The sequence below is a fragment of the Gnatocerus cornutus genome, chromosome 3 (assembly GCF_029298725.1).
Source record: "Gnatocerus cornutus isolate USDA-ARS CGAHR chromosome 3, icGnaCorn1.1, whole genome shotgun sequence".
Lineage (NCBI taxonomy): Eukaryota > Metazoa > Arthropoda > Insecta > Coleoptera > Tenebrionidae > Gnatocerus > Gnatocerus cornutus.
The window spans coordinates 1,667,178-1,685,895 of NC_142235.1; the positions used below are offsets into that span (position 1 = coordinate 1,667,178).

An 18,718-nucleotide genomic window follows, 5' to 3' on the forward strand; every position below is an offset into this window, starting at 1 on the left:
CCAATTGTCCGGAGAAACAAACTACGAGTACTGGAGGAAAAATTTCCCACAATTTCGAGCTCCCGAGTTATATTCGTCATGAGAATTCAACGAACTGACAAGCAACTGACAGCTCGCGTGGAATTGTCACTCTCGCGTGGTATTTTCGAGTGGTATTTCCGCTGAAAATTTTACTAGTGAAAATTTCCAAAAAAAGTTTGCTCTGATTGGTTTATTTGAAAAAATAAATGTCTCTTATTGGTCGAATCTATGGTGAGTTGAATTCTCCATAAAATCGTATAATTTTGGTAATTTGTTAAAGAGATGAAATTTAAAGAAATTACAACTCTTGGCTAGTCTATTCATTGTGTCTAATTTCAAAAATATACGACAAAAATGACAAATTTTATAAAATTTTCATTACTCAGAAAAACCAAGAATATCCAAAATTTCCCATAAAGTATAATTTTAGCAATTTTTTAGTTAAAAGGATGAAATTTGAAGAGCATACGACTGTCGGCAAGTCTATTAACTGGCCCAATTCTCAAGAATATACGAGAAAAATGACAAAGTTGCTACAATTTTCATTTTTCAAAAGAACCAAAATTTTGCAAAAGTCGTATAATTTTAGTAATTTGTTAGTAAGAAACTTGAAATTTGAAGAGATTACAATTCTTGGCTAGCCTATTAATTCTGCCAAATTTTCAAAAATAAAGAACAAAAATTACAAAATTTATAAAATTTTTATAACTCAGAAGATTTAAAAATTTACAAAATTTTTCATAAAATCGTATAATTTTGGTAATTTGTTAGAGAGATGAAATTTAAAGAGATTACGACACTTGATTAGTCTATTAATTGTGCTAAATCTCAAAAATGTACGACAGAAATGACAATTTTCACAAAATTTTCATTACTCAGAAAAACCAAGAATATCCAAAATTTCCCATAAAGTATAATTTTGGCAATTTTTTAGTTAAAAAGTTGAAATTTGAAGAGATTACGACTCTCGACTAGTCTATTAACTGGCCCAATTCTCAAAAATATACGAGAAAAATGACAAAGTTGCTACAATTTTCATTATTCAAAAGAACCAAAAATGTCCAAAAGTTGTATAATTTTAGTAATTTGTTAGTTAGAGACTTGAAATTTAACAAAAAATTCTTGGCTAGTTTATTGTGTTCATTCCCAAAAAAAATACGATAAAAATATTTTTCAAAATTTAGAAATTTTTAGAATATAAATAATTTGAAGAGCCAACAGGATTGTAAGTAATATAACGTACATAAAAGATTAAGAAAAGAGTTAAAACCTCCGGATGCTATTTACCCGTTTCTACTTTTGTAGAGCTTCATCAATGGTTTACAAAACCACAAATCAGTGATACCACAACAACGTCAAAAATTAAATGCCTCACATGATATCAAAATTATATTCACATTCCCCAAACTACAATAAACTAAAACACATTTCCCTTTAATCAACTTCCAACTTCTTGAAAGTTCCGTCCATCCCGAAGAAGTCCCCCGCGTTCTTCGGCTTTCCCGGTCTTCGACTTTCATCAACTTTCAAAGAGTCCATCCACTTAAAGAAATCCATGTTTTCAAGCAGATTCTTTTTGCTCGTTTCTGCAACCACAAATTGACACACCAGGAGTCCAAAAGAAGACTTACCATGAAGAATTTCAAGAGGAGGAGCGTTACCACCGTAGTCCTTCGGCATTATCTCCCTTGGGATAAACTTGAAGAGCGATTCTATAGAGTCGGGATGGAAGTTCAACTACCAAAAGAAAGAATTAGTGAAAGACAGATCTAATGATGTTGTCTTACCAGTTGAACGAGCTCTTTCTTCATGAAGGGCTTGACCATCGCCATCAACTTATCCATGAAAGGTACCACATTAATATAATGGATTCCTTTGATCCGTACAGGGGCGGCTTCCTAAAACTCCCAGTCAAAACAGAACAATAAAATCGAGTCCGAACCTGGACGTAGAAAAGATGCTTTTTGATCGCGACCAAGTTAAACCTCGTCAAGTGACTAAAAGTGAGTCCTTTCATGTCAAAAACCGTCAAAATCCCTTCACTCGTCCCATTTTGATGCAAGTTTAGCATCAGTGTCAAATCTGCGAAGTTAATTTGAGCCACGGAGTTGTAATGGTCCGGATTCGTGTCAATCAGTTTCATCAAAACGACGGTGTACCCTTCCGGAGTCTTGTTTGGTAACACATTGATAGACCTGAAGAACTTTAGAGTTTTGGAAGTCTTAAGACAGCAATCTTACCCAACTGAGAGTTGTTGCTTGAGGGTCTCCACCGTGGGAGTCCCAAAGATGTCCGGACAAAGAGTGCGCACAGTGAAGAAGTTGTCGATGGCAGTTTTGGCAGGCTCCAGACGATAGTAGCAACTCTGGAGGAACAAGATCAGTTGGTGTTCGGTGGCTTTGGGGAGGTGGGGCTGCTTGTCCATCCATTCGGAAAGAATTTTGATGTCTTCGCGTTTGAGGAGCGGATCTTTGGCGTACTCTTTTTCGGCGTCCATGATTGATCTGTGGACACAGCGGAAATGTTTGAAGTTTGATGGTTGAATATTATTACAAGGTTAATTGCCATCTCATCAAAACATAACTGTAATTATCTCGTATGCAATCAGAATGACATTGATTTTTCGACCGGATGCCACTGTAATTAGTAATTAATTTGTAATTAGTAGATCGATGGGAAAAATACAGCGTCTAGCAGGCGCGAAAGAATGAGACACTAAACTTAACCTCAAACTTTGACATGGATGCCAACCAAACTCAAAAATCAAAACCTCCTCCACCCGATGTTCTTAGTTACTTACTTGCCGACTTGATTACACTAAGAACAAAACAAAAGAGACTCATATTTTTATAACAAAACTAATTAAATCACAAAAACAACATAAATTATTACGTAAATAATATTTTAGCGTCGATTTATAACAATAATTGTTGAATTAGCACAGTCATGGAATTTCCTACTCAGCCGTGTGAATCACACATTTTTCAATATAATGACAAAAAATCACTTACCGGGTAATTAACTAACGTTGCACGTCTTATCGCTACACCGAAACTGACCATGACGAAAGTTGTAACCACAAAACTCAATAAAACGACATTATACTTAAGTATTATTTTTATTTAATCTATTTCTAATTTCTTGAAAGTACCTTCGACCCCGAAGACGTCGTTAGCGCTCTTCGGTTTGCCGGGACGTTTGGTTTCGTCGACCTTTTGGGACTCTTCCCATTCGAAAAGAGGTTGGTTTTCTTTTAATTCGGATTTGATTTTTTCTGAAAATTAGACAATTAGATTTTTTAATTTTATATGTAAAAAACTTTATATGTTGTTATCCCATGCTTTAATCGATTTTAACTCGGTTATTTGTGAACCCATATTAAAAATTGGCATGTTTTTGAATTCTACCCGAAATTCTGCGTAAAATGAGAACTAATAGTTTCAGTTTTCTTTGCTAATAAGCGAGATATTGATCAAATTAGAAAAAAACATCTTCTCAATTGTTAAATCTTTTAATTTATATTTTTTTTAATTTCAGAATCCTGGATATAATATAAAACATGATTCTTAAGGAGCAAAACGCAAACAAATAAATAGCAAAAACCGCATCTTTCTAAACATATAACTTAGTTTCAGAGATATGAAGCTTTATTTATGTTTTAGAAAAAAAATTGTATTCCCAACTTTAAACGCTTTTAACTTTGTTATTTGTACACCTGTATTAAAAAATGACGTGTGTTTTGAATTCTACCTAAAATTCTGCGTAAAATGAGCGCCAATAGTTTTAGTTTGCTCCACTAATAAACAAGATATCAACGGAGTTAATAAAAAACTGTTCTCAATCATAAGGGTAAATTTTCATAAGTAATATAACGAGTGGGCTCGAAATTGTCGGAAATTTTTCCGACAGACGAGTAGTTTTTTCGACGATCAATTGCAGGAGTGAGCGAAGCGAACGAGTGCCAATTGTCCGGAAAAACAAACTACGAGTACTGGAGGAAAAATTTCCCACAATTTCGAGCCCCCGAGTTATATTCGTCATGAGAATTCAACGAACTGACAAGCAACTGACAGCAATTGTCACTCTCGCGTGGTATTTCCGCTGAAAATTTCACTAGTGAAAATTTCCAAAAAAAGTTTGCTCTGATTGGTTTATTTGAAAAAATAAATGTCTCTTATTGGTCGAATCTATGGTGAGTTGAATTCTCCTAATAATTTTTTTTCACAATTCTTGAGTGGTAGATATTTCAAACTTAATTTTTAGCTAAAAATATGTAAAAATACGAAGGCCAAAACCGCATCTTTCGTCTGTCATAGATTAGGAGATATGGAGTTTTACATTGGAACAAAAGGTTACTATCCAAAATTTTAAATGCTTCTAACTTGGTTATTTGGAAACCTATCTTAAAGAATAATCTATGTTTTTAATTCTACGTAAAATTCTGCGGAAAATGAGCACAATAGTTTAAATTGTCTACACTAATAAGCAAAATATCGATCGAATTAGAAAACAAACTCTCCTCACTCTAAAGGTTAAACGTTCTAAATTATTATTTTTTTTAATTTCTGAATTTTGGATAAATAAAACCTTATTTTTAAGTGCAACAGTGCGAAAAAATGTTGGCAAAAGTCGTATCATTCGATCAGTCATAGTTTCAAAGATATGGAGCTTCATATGCTTCAAAGCAAAAATTTCGCTTCTAACTCGGTTATTTGTAGACCTATGTATGCTAAAAAATGAGTATGATTTTGATTCTACGTCAAATTCTGCGTTAAATAAGCATTAAAAATTTAAGAACCGCAGATAACCGAGATCTCCACTGAATTAAATTCTCCACTGAAAAAAAACAAAATTTTTTTCGAAAAAATTGGAATTTTAATTTTAGGGTATACAAGATCAATTTCTTATCTATAAAATGGTCAAAAAAACGTGGTAAAACTGTATACTTTTATGTGTTATAGTTACGAAAAAATGAAGAACTTTATGTTTCGAAACAAAAATTTTCTGTACCAATCTTTAAACACGTCTAACTTTGATATTTGTGGACCTATGATAAAGAATGCCGTATTTTTACGTAAATTTTTGAGTAAAATAAGCACCAATACTTTAAGTTACCTTCGCTAATAAGCAAGATATCGACCAAACTAGAAAAAAAACTGCTAAACCGAAAGATTAAATTTTTCAAGTCATTTTTTTACATTTTTGAATTTTGGATAAATAAAACGTGATTCTTTGGTAAAACAGTGCAAAAAAAAACGACGGCAAAAATTACTTCTTTTCGTCTGTCATGGTTTCGGAGGTGCAAAATTTTAAACGCTTCTAACTTGGTTATTTGTAGACCTAAATAATGAGTATGTTTTGGATTCCACGTAAAATTCTGCGTTAAACAAGCACCAAAAATTGAAGCTAACCGAGATATCGACTGAATTAGATTTAGAGAAAAAAAAATTCGAATCGATATGTAAAAATGCGCGAGAAAACGATATTTGTTCTGGTATTGTAAAAAAAATATTTCGATCCATCATTTGGAAACTTCAAACACTTAATTAATAATAGTTCTCGAAGATAACATTGCCAGGAAATGCAGAATTAATAAAGTTGAAATGTTTTCAAAAAATAAAGAATTTTTGGTTTGTTTTAAAATTGAAAATTTGGCAAATTTTGTTTGAGACATTAAAACGGTTAATGTGCAAGTCAAAATTTACAGATTTTCGTTGCCATATCATTTAATTTATCAGGACTGTACATTTTTCTAAACAGTTAAAAAATTTTACCCTTTAAGTGACTTTTTACCGTGCAAAATCGCAATGGGCTCCACAGCTCCGCCATAATCCTGCGGCAGGCACTCCCTTGGAACATACTTCACCAAGTCCTCCACGGTGTTATGAAGAAACATCTGCAAAAAAACTCTCAAAACTCCACAATACACTCCTGTTTTCCTCGTACCACATCCAGAAGATCCTTCTTCATAAACGGCCTCATAATCGCCAAAATCTTGTCCATAAACGACACAATATTAAAAAAATGCAACCCCTTCAGCCGCACCGGCATCGCATCCTGAAGATAAAACATCAACTTCTTCATCGTGAGCAATCCCACCTTGGCCAAATGCCCGAAAGCCGTCCCTTGCATGTCAAAAACGATCACGTGCCCTTTAGACGTCCCTTTCTGGTACAAATGCAACATGGAAACCACATCAAAATTCCGGATCTGATCCGGGAAGTTGTATTTATCGGGACTCAAATCGTGGAGTCTCAGGAAGATGATGGTGTATCCTTCAGGAGTCAATTTCGGGAGCGTGGTAATAAAACTACAAATCAAGACAGTTGCTGTTGAGGAAAAGAGTTTGATTTTGGTGCTCACGTGACGTCTACGGCTTCTTTCATTGGTAATTCCAGAGGATTTCTCATCCCAAATGTTTCGGGACACAGAGTCTTCACCGTGAAGTACGTGTCCAGGGCCGTTTTCGCCGCTTCGTTGCGATAGTAGCAACTTTGTAAAAAGAGGATCGCCTGTAATTCTAAAAACTTCTTATTTAACACCGAAAAGAAGAAAAAAGAAAGTTACCATTAATGGCCGGGAGATGAGGTTGTTTTTCGGCCCAGTCCATGAGCATCTTCACATCGTTTTCTTTGAGCTCTTTGTCTTTGGAATATTCGGCTTTAACGTCGAGGAAGTGTGCTGCCATTTTGCAAACTAAGGCACTGTCAATCTAATTAATTAATTTATTTATTATTATTATTATCATTTCAACGCGCTAAGTGATTTTCTTGAATTAATTTAAACTAATAAAAACTGGTCAATTGGTTGTTTGGTATTTTTAATTAGAGAGAATACAAAAAAGCGGCCTAGTACTTTAATGGTTAGTTTAAAGTACTTATTTAAACCTGTAAATTACAACTTTAGAGTGATTTTTTCGCGGTTCTTAAAGATTATCAAGATTTCTCAATATGCGCAAAGATTCTTAATTTTCTTTTACATTATTCGAATTAATTTTAACCGCATGTTTTTTTTTTAAATCTAGCAAGTTGATACAGTTCTCTATAAGGCACTCATTTATTTCAAAAAATTTATTTTTTTTGCAATACTCAATTTTTGAAATGTGCTTTGACTTTAAATCCAGTAATAAGTGAAAGTTAAACAAGTAGGATAAGAGCAAACGTAAACGTTTTTTGTTCAAACTGCTTTTCCAGTCTTTAGAAGACGAGGTGTCAAATTCAGTGCTATAAGACTTGCCTCAGAGTAAAAAGTTTTGCAATTTTAAAATACTGGAAAAGTCCATGAGTAAAGAAAGGTAAACTAAATCATACTAAATTTTGCACTTGACGTCGCGTCTTTCTATGCAAAACTTGTACTGGTTATTTGGAAGAAGGTAAATAGTTTAACCGCTTTCTGGTCAAAACAGACAGTGCAAAAGTCGATGAAAATCTCTCTTTTTCTAGGTGCAGTTTGAAAGAAAACTTTTAAAGGGCCAAATTGGTTTGGTGAGAAATACCAACGACATAATGAAAAAAATTACCTAAAACTATTACGAAAAATGATCAAATGTTGCTCCACAATGTTATCACGCGTAAACTTCAGTTTCACCCGTAAACAAAACACTTTTTATAACTTTAGGTTTATTACAACACTTTAAATTTACAATTAAAATTAATTTAAGTTTGAACACAGAAATACCTTTCTCCACGACTATTGTTAAACTAACGAGAACTTCGATAAGAAATTTATTGCCATTTGTTAACGTGCGTTTATATTCCCAACCTTTCGATAATTTGGATTGACATTGGCATTGAAACATCACAACAATGCAGTGGCGCACTTTGTTTTCCAGAAGAAAATATAAAATTTTTGCTCGGAAACCGTAAAGTTTTGGACCTCAAAACTTGGCCGCATATTTTTAACAGATTGTAAAATATTACCTTTTTTCAAATTTGTATTTTATTCGAGGTGACCCTGTATAATTTTGCGTTGTGGATAACTAAATTTAGGGGCAACAGTCGGGTTCGAGTATGTGAATAGTTTAGACAATCCAAAATACACCGTCGATTTTGAGTGCAACTGAAATATTGCATGTTGATCCAGTAGAATTTGTTAGTCAAAATCAAACACTAATATCAATAATAATTTCTTATTTCCTTCTTATGTAACTCTATAAAAAGAACGAGTTCAATACTTGGCCTGGCCACATCATAGGAATACAATCAATAGGGAAACCACAATATAACCAGTAATGTCACGGGCCCATAATTTGCGATACCAGTCCTTATGCGCGAGGGCCCGCCTCAACGGTTTTTTCTCGGCGCTAAATTTAAAATGGCCCACCTCTCAGCTAGCGTCACAGGGCTGCCGGCCTGACGGCTCGCCTCAACCGTTTTATCTCAGCGCTTATATGACGTGTAGTTTAAAATGGCCTGCAATAACATTTCTCATCGACGGAAGCATTAATATAGTTTGGGGACTGAAATACCGTGTTTATGACTTAACTGGGGTACTCACTGCACAAAGAGACGAAACCACCACCGTTGAAGATTCCTTTATCTTGTGGTTTCGCCTCTTTGTGCAGTGAGTACCCCAATTAAGTCATAAACACGGTATTTCAGTCCCCGAACCATACAATGTTATCAGGCGTCTACATTTTATACCTTTTTTTTTAAATTTTGAATTAGATATGCAGTTTCCTTATTATTATCAGAAATACACATGTGTGCTATTATATTTTAGTATTTTATTACATACTCTCTATACTCCAATTGCCTGTAAGTTATTATTGATTCAATTGAAACTATATTTTCCCTTTATAATCAATTTATAAAAGATCCTTTATGAATAAAAAGCTTTTCTGTAAACACTGCTGTATATAACTTAACAAATTTGTTTACTTTTTTAAAACCTTTAAATTTTGAATTAACAGCTGATTAGCGCGAACATCGTTTTCGATTTACCACTACCACAATATAACCTCCAAATGTCTCGAAATTTTGTATTGACAGCTTGGCTCGGTCATCGCGACAAATATCACTAACTTTTCCACTAGATTGTGCCAAGCAGTTCCAAGCGTTTGTCAAGGACTAGCCCGCCTCACTCAACGCTATTGGTCAGAATCTGGTACTCAAGGCCGTCTAATGCTTTCTTATGGAAGTTAAAAATCCGTGACATTACTGGTTATATTGTGGGGAAACAGCCGTTTTCATGAGTAGCATGGGAGGTCCTTCAGCTTCTCGCCGCGAGATAACGCGGCGCAATGGCGCCGTTTTTAAATAAAATGTTTACTTAAAGTTATCAATAATACCCTAATGTATTATCATCTCTTATTCTTTTTATTTTTACTAATTTTATTCGCTGTCTTCATACGGTGTGACAAAAATTTCCAACATATTTTATTTGTATTCCTAAATCATTACATGTTATAGGAATTACACAACTCAACAAAAAATTTTTTTTTTGTTGCCCTGAATATCTCTGCGGATTTCTATGTTTTCAAAACCATAGTTTTTGAATATATTCTTGAAAGTACTGAATTGGCTCTGGTTCTTATGATTTTGGCGTATTTTATATTTTTAATAATTTAGACTTTGAGTCGGCTCTTCAGAACACGAATTATAATAAACTGTTCATTATCATGTTAAAATTCGCTTTGTGCACGCCACGTGACCAACAAAAGTTGGAATGCTTCAAGATTTTTAGTAAATAAAGGCATAAAAACTATAAAAGACGCGCTTATTAAAATGCGTTTCATTAAAGTTTAACATAAGTTTTATATTTTTTTTTCTTTTTCAACTTCTATGTACATTAATTAACCATTCAAACGAAACAATTTGTAATAATTTGTAATACTTGCTATTTCTTTCTCAATTTTACAGATTTTAAGTAAAATATGAAAATCAAGATTGAAAAAAATTAAAGCCAATTTTCCAAAACCATTCATAGGGGTCGATTTCAAGTGTCACCTGCGTTACTGCAAATCCCATTTGCAACATAGCAACGCCAATCACATTGCTCATACCTTGGCAACGGTTGTAAATTTGCGTTAACGCAGTGACTTGAAATCGACCCGATAGTTTCGTGAATTGTTGGCATAGAAGTATTCGAAATCATTTTTACATCAAGGGCAACAAAATCACTGTTGACCAGTGTTATTATTTAAATACAGGTGTCCGGAAAATGACACACAAAAAAAATAAAAAAAATCACAATCTGTTTTTGCAGTGGAACCAAAATAATATTAGGAAAATGGCAACATTGCTGAACTGTTCCTCCAATAATAATAATTTAAATTTCAAGTATTCAAAGTGTAATGTGAATATAGTTTCATGTGAACAACTTCACACTGATGATCGACATTGTTGATTTAAAAATTTTATTAACAGTTTTCAGCTATTTTTCACCGGATTTTTTGAGGTTTTTTTTTGCACAACTAGTTGTTTAACATTGTTGTATTTTTAAAATAGGAATTATTTTGAATTACAATGTTTATTAGTTTTTTAATGCTGTTTGAGACCTGAATTCTTTTAAGTTATTAGCGCAGTTTTTAAATCTGAGAGCGCCTCTATGTGCGAATTATCAAAAGACCACCTATTCTTGGTACAATTGGCGCAATTTTTGAAATATAGGGTTGCCATCTGGGAGCAAATAGTCGAAGGACCACCAATACTTCGCTTAATTTGGTGGCTCAACATGAAAGTTGCCGACGCATGCTTTCCCTACTGAATATCTCTCTATGCTGTGGCCTGGCTGTGAAACGTTATAATTAGAAATGCACGTGTTTGTTTTTATAATTGGCACAACTAACTTATGTGTTAGACTCTAAGATATGGTAATGAAGGTGAATTAAAAGGTAAACGGGTTTGACACACGTTGTAAAGTGTTCTTTTCGGATTTCCGTAAGTTATTTTTTGATTATTTTAATTGAAATTCGTTTTGATGACCTACTTGTTTTTAAAATGGTAGTATGGTAAAACCAAGCGACTAAAGTAAGAATTTTTCTCTATAAATGATTGTGATTAGAATTGCTCCAAATGTTAGTGAAAGTTCTGAGGTTTGTTAAACGACAGGTATGATTTTAGTGTTATGTTTGTTACATTCAACGTCAATCAGTTAAACTTGTTTGATTATAAAATGTCGTTTAAATGCAGCGAAATGTCATTCTGGTTTTTTCTTATTTTTTTTTCTTAATTAAGGTTGATTATTTTTTAAAGAATTATAAACTATATTACATATCGAGTATCAAGGTGTAAAACGATTCACTGTGCACGTGGCTCAACCGGAAATTGATTAAGAAATTATTGTATTTACTATTAGTTATTGTGCGAGTACTTGTGTGTCAGATTTTTTGGTTGTACAGAGTGTCCCAAAACCAAAGAAGTTAGACTTTTTAGAAGTTCCTTAATGACTCTTTTAAAGTTAATTTCACCCTAGTTTTTTGCCCTAGTTTTGCACCTATTTTAAAACACTCTGTATAAAGTCCAGGTAAGCGTTGCAGTTTTATAATTACCTAAGCTCGTCTAAAAGTAACTAACAAATGGTAATGAAGAACAAAATAAAGGTAATCCAGGTGTAACTTGCATTTCGATGTGTTCTTTTCTATTTTGTAAGTTTTTTTATTATTAGTCTTGTTAACCAACTAGATTTATAAATAGTACTGTTAAAATACTTAATTATTTAAAATTCCGAGATTTTTGAATTCTAAAAATCTTCAAAGTTCTCCTGTGTGATCAAAATTTTTGATATTTTGTAGTTTTAGTTTGATTTTGATATTTTAGGTTTTACGCAGTGAAAAATGTAAACGCGTAGAATAAACACAATTAGTTGTCTATAAGGAAAATTTTTCACTACAACTTCAAGCTGTAAAATCAGAAAAAAATTGCATAAAAGTTTGTAAGCGCTTCAGTAGTCAACAAATTTCGGAAAAAAAATGAAGTCACAGTTTTGCTCCATCAGGTATGAAAAATATTTTTTTAGTGATTTTTATATGCAATTTTGCATATACAGCTGACTCCGCTTAATTGGATATCCGAATAATTGGGACAACCGCTTTATTGGGACATTTTCTAAAAAATCAAATATTTGTAAAAAATTTCTCTTTATTGGAACAAAACATCGGATAATCGGGACAGAATGTTCTGTAATTTTTAATTTTTGAGAAATACAATATAGTAAATCGCAACTTTTGAAATACAGTAACTTTTTATAGCTGGTTTAGACTGAAATTTGATATTAAAGTAAGTATTTTGTAAAAACTAAAGCTGATCCTAAAAAATCGATTACTGAACCTCTTTTACATCTAAGGCAAAAAAGTACTGTTGCCGGGTGAATATAATTATTAGTGAAAATGTGAATTAAAAAATAAACAACATTTTTAAGTTTTTGCTGATCTTCGGTTTTTCCGATGTGTCCCTATTAAGCTGCGTCGACTGTAACTCAAAACAGCTACATTAATTTTTTTATCAATTTAAGAGTTATACCTATGCAAAAAGTTTTTAAAAATTGTTTGTTTTTCGAAATTTTCATTAGTATTTTTCAAATACATTGCAACAATTAACTTTTCCGGCAACTTTTACAGTTCGTTGTAAAACTTTTTTAATTACCTTTCTAATGATATTTTGTAGTGTTTCATAATTTTGATTGTTTTTAAGCAAAACTAAATAAAAAACAAAACAAAAGTAAACGCGGGGTGCTCAAAAAAAACTTCTTAGCCTGATGGAGCAAACAGATTTAGAATCGGAAAGCAATTGTATACTTTTCCAAGTTGAGACTCGTTTTTATGAGGGTACGTTTTTGTGTAAAAGTTAAATGGCTCTACAATGCAGACCATAAATTGTGGTTGCAACTCATCACTAGGGTTCGACCAGGACCGCACCGGACACAACAGTACTTTTGGTGCCAACTCTGTTCGTAATAGTAAACCATATATACCTATCATAAGCCAATTCGATCAAAACTTTTTTTGTCATGATTTAAATGCTGTTGATGTGTCCAATGATAATTTGACAAAAGTTTGCTAATTAGCGTAATGATGCTGTACATTGGATAAGGATAAAATTAATTTTAAATTAGATTAAACTGTTTAATCATCGCTCTGATAATGGTAGGATTGCTATCAAAACAGGCGTCAACATTTTTTGCGAAATTTGGTGTTTGGAAATATGTAAATTGTATTTTTGATAAAACAATTTTTGTCAACACCAAGATTTGATCCAACAATTTTCTGTATCTGAAACTGTACTATTACAAGAGTTAGTTTATCTCAATTGCTGTAGCCAAGCACAAGAGCAACATTTGGTGAAAAATTTGGAAAAAAAGATCTTGTACAAATGATAATTGAATGACGTCTGCCAGGTACAAAAGTTTGCTTAAACTCTATTCAAATAGTTTTAGAAAAACTGTCTCCTCTCGTCTTGTTGGAAAATTTAGAGATAATTCCATAATACCCTCAACCCGTTGGTAAATCCTAATAAGGGCAGGTTTTAAGGGTTAATCAGGTAGTCTTAAGCAGTAAGGTGTTCGGTTGCGTTCTGTTTGTTTGTTTGTTTTTCTGGTTGTGATTTTACTAAAACAGTCTTTTTCAAGACTCCTTTAACACCCTTTCAAGTTTGGTTGAGTAAGTAATTATGTTCTAATATATATTCGTTACTCAATCATTTTGTTTTAACAGATTTCAAAGAATCTTTCATCAGATGCTAAAGAAATCATTATTATGATTCCGATTAATTGTTTGTTTTGTTTTTTTTTTTCATATACAAATTATACCAATCAGGGATTTATTTTATTTACTAAATTTTAAAATGAAAGGAGAAAAGAAAAAAAAATTGCGGCCCGGTCCTGGTTTGAGACCTCTCGGACTACCTAAGAACTAATTTATGACAGGGTTCTTTACAACCTCGAAACCACTGCTAATGTTTGCGGTAATCGTTATTGCAGGGCCATAATAACGAGTCTCAACTTGGAAAAGTATACTTTAGAAATGACTTTCGATTTCTTTAGTACAAATGTCGTTTACAATTTGTTAATAAATGCTCTCGATAGCCTGTTGGCAGTCAAACAACAAATGTAAAACGACTGATAATACTTTATTAAATTTTATTTATTTTTGTGAAAATTGTCAGGTACTGGACAATATTTTTTGAGATTTTTTTAATGAATTGCGTTCTGCATAAAATGATTCGTTTTTCCAGCCAACAAATCCAAAATTAGACCCTTGGACAAATAACAATGGTCTGAAAAGAAATCTCCTATTTATTACGCATATTTTTTATAGATAAGGTTATTGAGTAATAATTTTTTAAAAGGCAATTTTTGAAAATGTTTTTAAAACAAGTATGATCGATCAGGATCAGAGCGAGCGTAAACGTTTTTTGTTCAAACAGTTTCTGCAGTTTTTTTAGGAAACAATGTTTCTTAAATTCAATGCCATAAGTTTCGAATAACAGTTAATACGAGGGGGTTTTGCTCCATTTAAATTTCGATTTTTTTGTAAAATTTTTATCTAAAGTGATGTCTGATATTGAGCTTAAAATCTTTATTTGGGTGCCCCCTGTATAGAAAATAAAAAAATTGCATAAAAAACGTACGTTTTTGAATTTTAGCTAAAACTGACTCTACTGACAACTTTTATAGTACTTTGGATAGATTTTTTTTTACTTGCTTTTAGAATGATGTATTACAAAGTTTGAAAATTCTGAGTTATCAGTCAAAAAATAATAAATTGAAAACGCACTGCCTATTTGAAAGTTCAAAGATAACATATCAATTTATAATTGCACTTATAGTTTTTTATAGATTTTAGTACATTGTAAACTTGCAACTTGCAATTTATAATTGCACTTATAGTTTTTTATAGATTTTAGTACATTGTAAACTTGCAACTTGTCCACTTCAAAGATACAATTTTTGAGTGGCTAATCAACAATTTTATCTGTCATAAAAAAATTAAAACATTCAAGTATGTAGTTATTTGATTTATCTTTTCTAATTTTAATATCACAAAATTGATTATTAAAAGTAAAAGTGTGTGGAACTTACAGATAAAAAATTAGCAATAATAATAATAAAACATTAGAATTTGTTATCTAGTTGGCAGACATTTTGTAATCGTGTGTCATAACTTGAGATAAAACATGGATAGATTTCTTTCGATGACAGATGTTGAGCCAACTAGACAATAAATTCAGTTTTGACCACACTTTATAAAATATTTCGACCAAACTGACCTGTTCACTGTGCGTGTCGAAACAAACTGAAAAAAACAAAACACGCTCCCATTATATTAAACCCGAAATTTCAACTAATTATGAACCCAAAGGCAATAAATACTGTTTTTAACGCAGAATCCATTCATGCATTATTTATAAAAATGCCGCGTAATCCACGCATATTATTTTGGATACTAAGAAAAAAAATGGTAGGTACAGTAAATCGATCAATTAGTAGGTTGACACTTTGGATGGTTTTTATTACACCGGAAATGTGATAAAAAGCGTGTAACGTGGAGTAACAGGTTTTCTCTGAGTAATTATTAAGTAATCAATAAAAAAATGAAAATTTATGCCAAGGTTATGAATGAGAGAGTATTTTTAAGACAAGTGTTTCACGTAAACGTTGAAATTACAAGTCACTTAATGGTTAAAAGTTGTTGGATGGAATTTCGTAACTTTTAATTAATGGGCTACTTGTACATGTTTAGACGCCGGATTTGGAAATTATTAACATCTGCCCAATTAGTGTTTCTTCTTCCTCAAAATGTGTTTATTTATGTTAATAAATTAGTGAGATTTTTTAATTGTCTTGTAATAACAAAGTACTGAATAATTAATTTCAAAATAAGCCATCAATAAAATAATACTTACTTCTAATGTCATCGAAACTTTCTACTTTGATTGCTATTAACGAAATTGAAAACTTAGATAATTAACTATTTATTTAATTTATTGATGAGCACCTTATTCAATTCAAATCAAATAAGATTTAAAAATCTTAAATAATTGTTTTTCTAAATCGCGAGCTAGAGATGTTGTCACGTAGAAAAGAACCTGTCAAACATTTTAGGCGTATTCAGTATCTTTCGAGCGGCACACAGAAAAAGCGGCATGTCGTCGACTTTTGCGCTGTCCGTTCTGACCAGAAAGCGGTTCGAAGTATCCAAATCCCGCCTTTTAATCGACCAGTACAATTTTGTACAGAAAGACGCGACGTCAAGTGCAAGATTTAGTATAACTCAGTTTACTCTTCTTTACTCATGGACTTTTCTATTGGTGTAGCAATATTTAAAAATTGCAAAATTCTTAACTCTGCCTTACTCTGAATATCTGAAAATCTAAAGAAGAAATGTATGCAAATGTATAAAAATGTTTTAGCAAATAATTGTTTTGAAGAAGTGGAAAGTAGTAATTTTTTCTTCTGATTCCGAATATCAAGTCGGATTCTTTTTATTGTGTTTGCACTCTAAAAATTTTTTGGCCGTTTTTCTTAACTTCCTGCTTCTAATTTTACTTATTCGATTGCCGTAGATAACAACAATCAATCTTAAGAACGCAATCTTATCGTATTTTCTCTAGTACACTGCCGTTTTATTGTCTAACTTTATATCACTCATTTCTAGTTACAAAAATGATAAAGTTCCAAAACCCGGCAAATGAGTACAGTAAAGACAAAAACTTAAAAAAAGAAGACGTGGAGGCACTCCTCGCTTGGACAAAAAAGCAAGTTCATTTACCAGAAATCAATGGTAAGAATCAGCTCAAATTCAAGAAAATCTAATACCTCAACAATCTTTTAGAACTCCAAGCAATCATCTTTCTTCAAAGTTGCTACTACCGCAACGAAGCGGCGAAGAACGCAATCGAAACTTTCTTCACAATGAAGACTTTACATCCCAACATATTCAAAGAACGGAATCCTTCGCTATCCATGAAGAAGACCATTGATAACAGGTAGCGTACCATAATCTAAGTGTTGTCTCTTCATTTTTGAGCCAGTTTAGGCACAATTCTTTCCAAGAAGACTCCTGAGGGCTACACGATCATCTTTCTCAAATTGGTGGACAACAATCCTGAGAATTTCGATTTCGTGTCTCACCTCAAATATTTAGATATGATCTGCATGTTAGAACTCCACCAAAACGGTACTTCTCCAGGTCATGTGATCGTTGCCGATTTGAAAGGAGCTGTTTTCGGGCACTTTACAAAAGTAGCAATGGCAGGACCTGTCGTTATGAAGAATTTTCTCGTTTATTTACAAGAAGGGATGCCGATTAGACTCAAAGGAATCCATTTGTTCAATATCGTACCATTCATAGATAAACTTCTGGCGTTGGTACGACCATTTTTGAAAATGGAGCTTCTAGATATGGTACTGCTTCTATACTATCAAACACTGTTTAATTATTTTATTTGTAGTTATGTTTACATAACTGTCTTGACGACATGGGGAAGTCTGTACCTTTGGAGTGTCTTCCTGAAGATTATGGTGGTTCTGAACCGGCGATTTCTACTTTGCATGGTAATCTAAAAGAGAATTAGGAGGTAAAATGATTGGTTTTGGTTTCAGATGAACTGAAAACGCGGCTACTTAACAATAGTGAGTTTTTTGATTGGGAAGATGCTCAGAACGTGGACGAAACGAAGAGGGCAAAATCGGGAAGAAATGCTGGCGGATTTGGAGTGGAAGGTACTTTCAAGAAACTGGAATTAGATTAATTTTTTTATTTTAGGAGTTTTTACATACCTACTTAACTGTTGTTTCAAAAATAAATATTTTGACTAAAATGTACGATCGAATCTAAACCAGAGCTCAGCTTGGTGATTTGGTCGTTTCCATTGCTGAACTGACAATTGAAAAGTGACGTCACTTAATAATATCGACCGCATTTTATCGCAGGGTTTATTGACAATTTCTGCTATTAAGGCTGTTCTACCCCTCAACTAAAATTCGTGTTTTGAAAAATATGCAACCCAACATACAAACCATTTGACACATGCCAATCATCCATAAGGGTGAAAATCGTCTGTAAAATTAGCATATTTTCTACGGCAGTACAGCAATAAACCAGGCAGATAAGTTTGCCTAGGTTCGGAGTTTGTTTCATAGATTTTTCTTATTTCTAAATACGATGTCCCTCGAAAATTGAATGTATTGGAAAATTATCATTAATGATAATAAATTGAAATGAATAAAATAAAGATGTTTTCCCATCTTGTTATTTCTTTTGCTTGAATGTTTACGCTGTTATTAATAAAATCCATTGCAACAAATTTAAAAATCTGGCGCATGTGTGTTTTCAGCACTTCCAAATAAAATAAAATATTTCATGTAAACTATTTTCGAAAACAAAATTAGTTTTCAAATATGTGTAAATGTGCTTTGATAGGTAGAGAAATTAGAGTGAGGTTTGCGAAGAAACCATAGTCATTACCAGTTTTCAGGTAGAGTCCTAAAAGCAAGAAAGCTAATCCATCGTTCTAGAAGAATTCTAAGTATTATATTAAATTGCCTTTAAAATGTGATTAACCGACACTTCACATGACAGAATCAAAAGAAACAAACCCAACTGAGGGTGAGTTTTTATTTGATCTCTCGATACATACAGGTGTCCGGAAAGTCGCGCACCACTGTGATACTGTATCATCGAACAATGCCATAGATCACCAGAAAAATGTTAAAAAAAATCATGTCTTTTTTATGGATTAAAGAGGAAAAGTTTAAT

General features: G+C 32.7%; 3 protein-coding genes across 15 annotated transcripts; 1 reads left to right on the top strand and 2 right to left on the bottom strand.

Moving 5' to 3' along the window:
- Window positions 1-1,397: 1,397 nt before the first annotated feature.
- On the bottom strand, window positions 1,398-3,106 carry LOC148176768 (alpha-tocopherol transfer protein-like). 3 transcript variants are annotated; one of them, XM_088032161.1, is made up of 6 exons: window positions 3,033-3,106; window positions 2,262-2,525; window positions 1,964-2,216; window positions 1,809-1,919; window positions 1,653-1,758; window positions 1,398-1,607 (listed from the first exon to the last, which is right to left on the bottom strand). In XM_088032161.1, the coding sequence occupies exons 2-6, from the start codon at window positions 2,516-2,518 to the stop codon at window positions 1,456-1,458; spliced, it is 879 nt and encodes a 292-aa protein (XP_087888287.1). In that variant the 5' UTR covers window positions 2,519-2,525; window positions 3,033-3,106; the 3' UTR covers window positions 1,398-1,455. The 3 variants fall into 3 exon arrangements, with proteins under 3 accessions (XP_087888287.1, XP_087888286.1, XP_087888288.1); XM_088032160.1 differs by lacking the exon at window positions 3,033-3,106 and adding an exon at window positions 2,822-2,943; XM_088032162.1 differs by lacking the exon at window positions 3,033-3,106 and adding an exon at window positions 2,748-2,772.
- Window positions 3,107-3,143: 37 nt separating this feature from the next.
- On the bottom strand, window positions 3,144-15,266 carry LOC148176769 (alpha-tocopherol transfer protein-like). 7 transcript variants are annotated; one of them, XM_088032154.1, is made up of 6 exons: window positions 15,228-15,266; window positions 6,589-6,733; window positions 6,385-6,541; window positions 5,968-6,331; window positions 5,815-5,917; window positions 3,144-3,295 (listed from the first exon to the last, which is right to left on the bottom strand). In XM_088032154.1, exons 2-6 carry the CDS (start codon window positions 6,707-6,709, stop codon window positions 3,144-3,146), a joined length of 897 nt encoding a protein of 298 aa, XP_087888280.1. In that variant the 5' UTR covers window positions 6,710-6,733; window positions 15,228-15,266. The 7 variants fall into 7 exon arrangements, with proteins under 7 accessions (XP_087888280.1, XP_087888283.1, XP_087888282.1 ...); XM_088032157.1 differs by having other exon boundaries at window positions 6,589-6,725; window positions 15,228-15,237; XM_088032156.1 differs by lacking the exon at window positions 15,228-15,266 and adding an exon at window positions 8,901-9,172.
- Window positions 10,737-18,206, top strand: LOC148176770 (alpha-tocopherol transfer protein-like). 5 transcript variants are annotated; one of them, XM_088032146.1, is made up of 7 exons: window positions 10,737-10,901; window positions 16,616-16,741; window positions 16,793-16,946; window positions 16,992-17,364; window positions 17,412-17,514; window positions 17,563-17,682; window positions 17,726-18,206. In XM_088032146.1, the coding sequence occupies exons 2-7, from the start codon at window positions 16,624-16,626 to the stop codon at window positions 17,776-17,778; spliced, it is 921 nt and encodes a 306-aa protein (XP_087888272.1). In that variant the 5' UTR covers window positions 10,737-10,901; window positions 16,616-16,623; the 3' UTR covers window positions 17,779-18,206. The 5 variants fall into 5 exon arrangements, with proteins under 5 accessions (XP_087888272.1, XP_087888273.1, XP_087888276.1 ...); XM_088032147.1 differs by having other exon boundaries at window positions 10,737-10,855; XM_088032149.1 differs by lacking the exon at window positions 10,737-10,901 and adding an exon at window positions 10,959-11,072.
- Window positions 18,207-18,718: the final 512 nt, after the last annotated feature.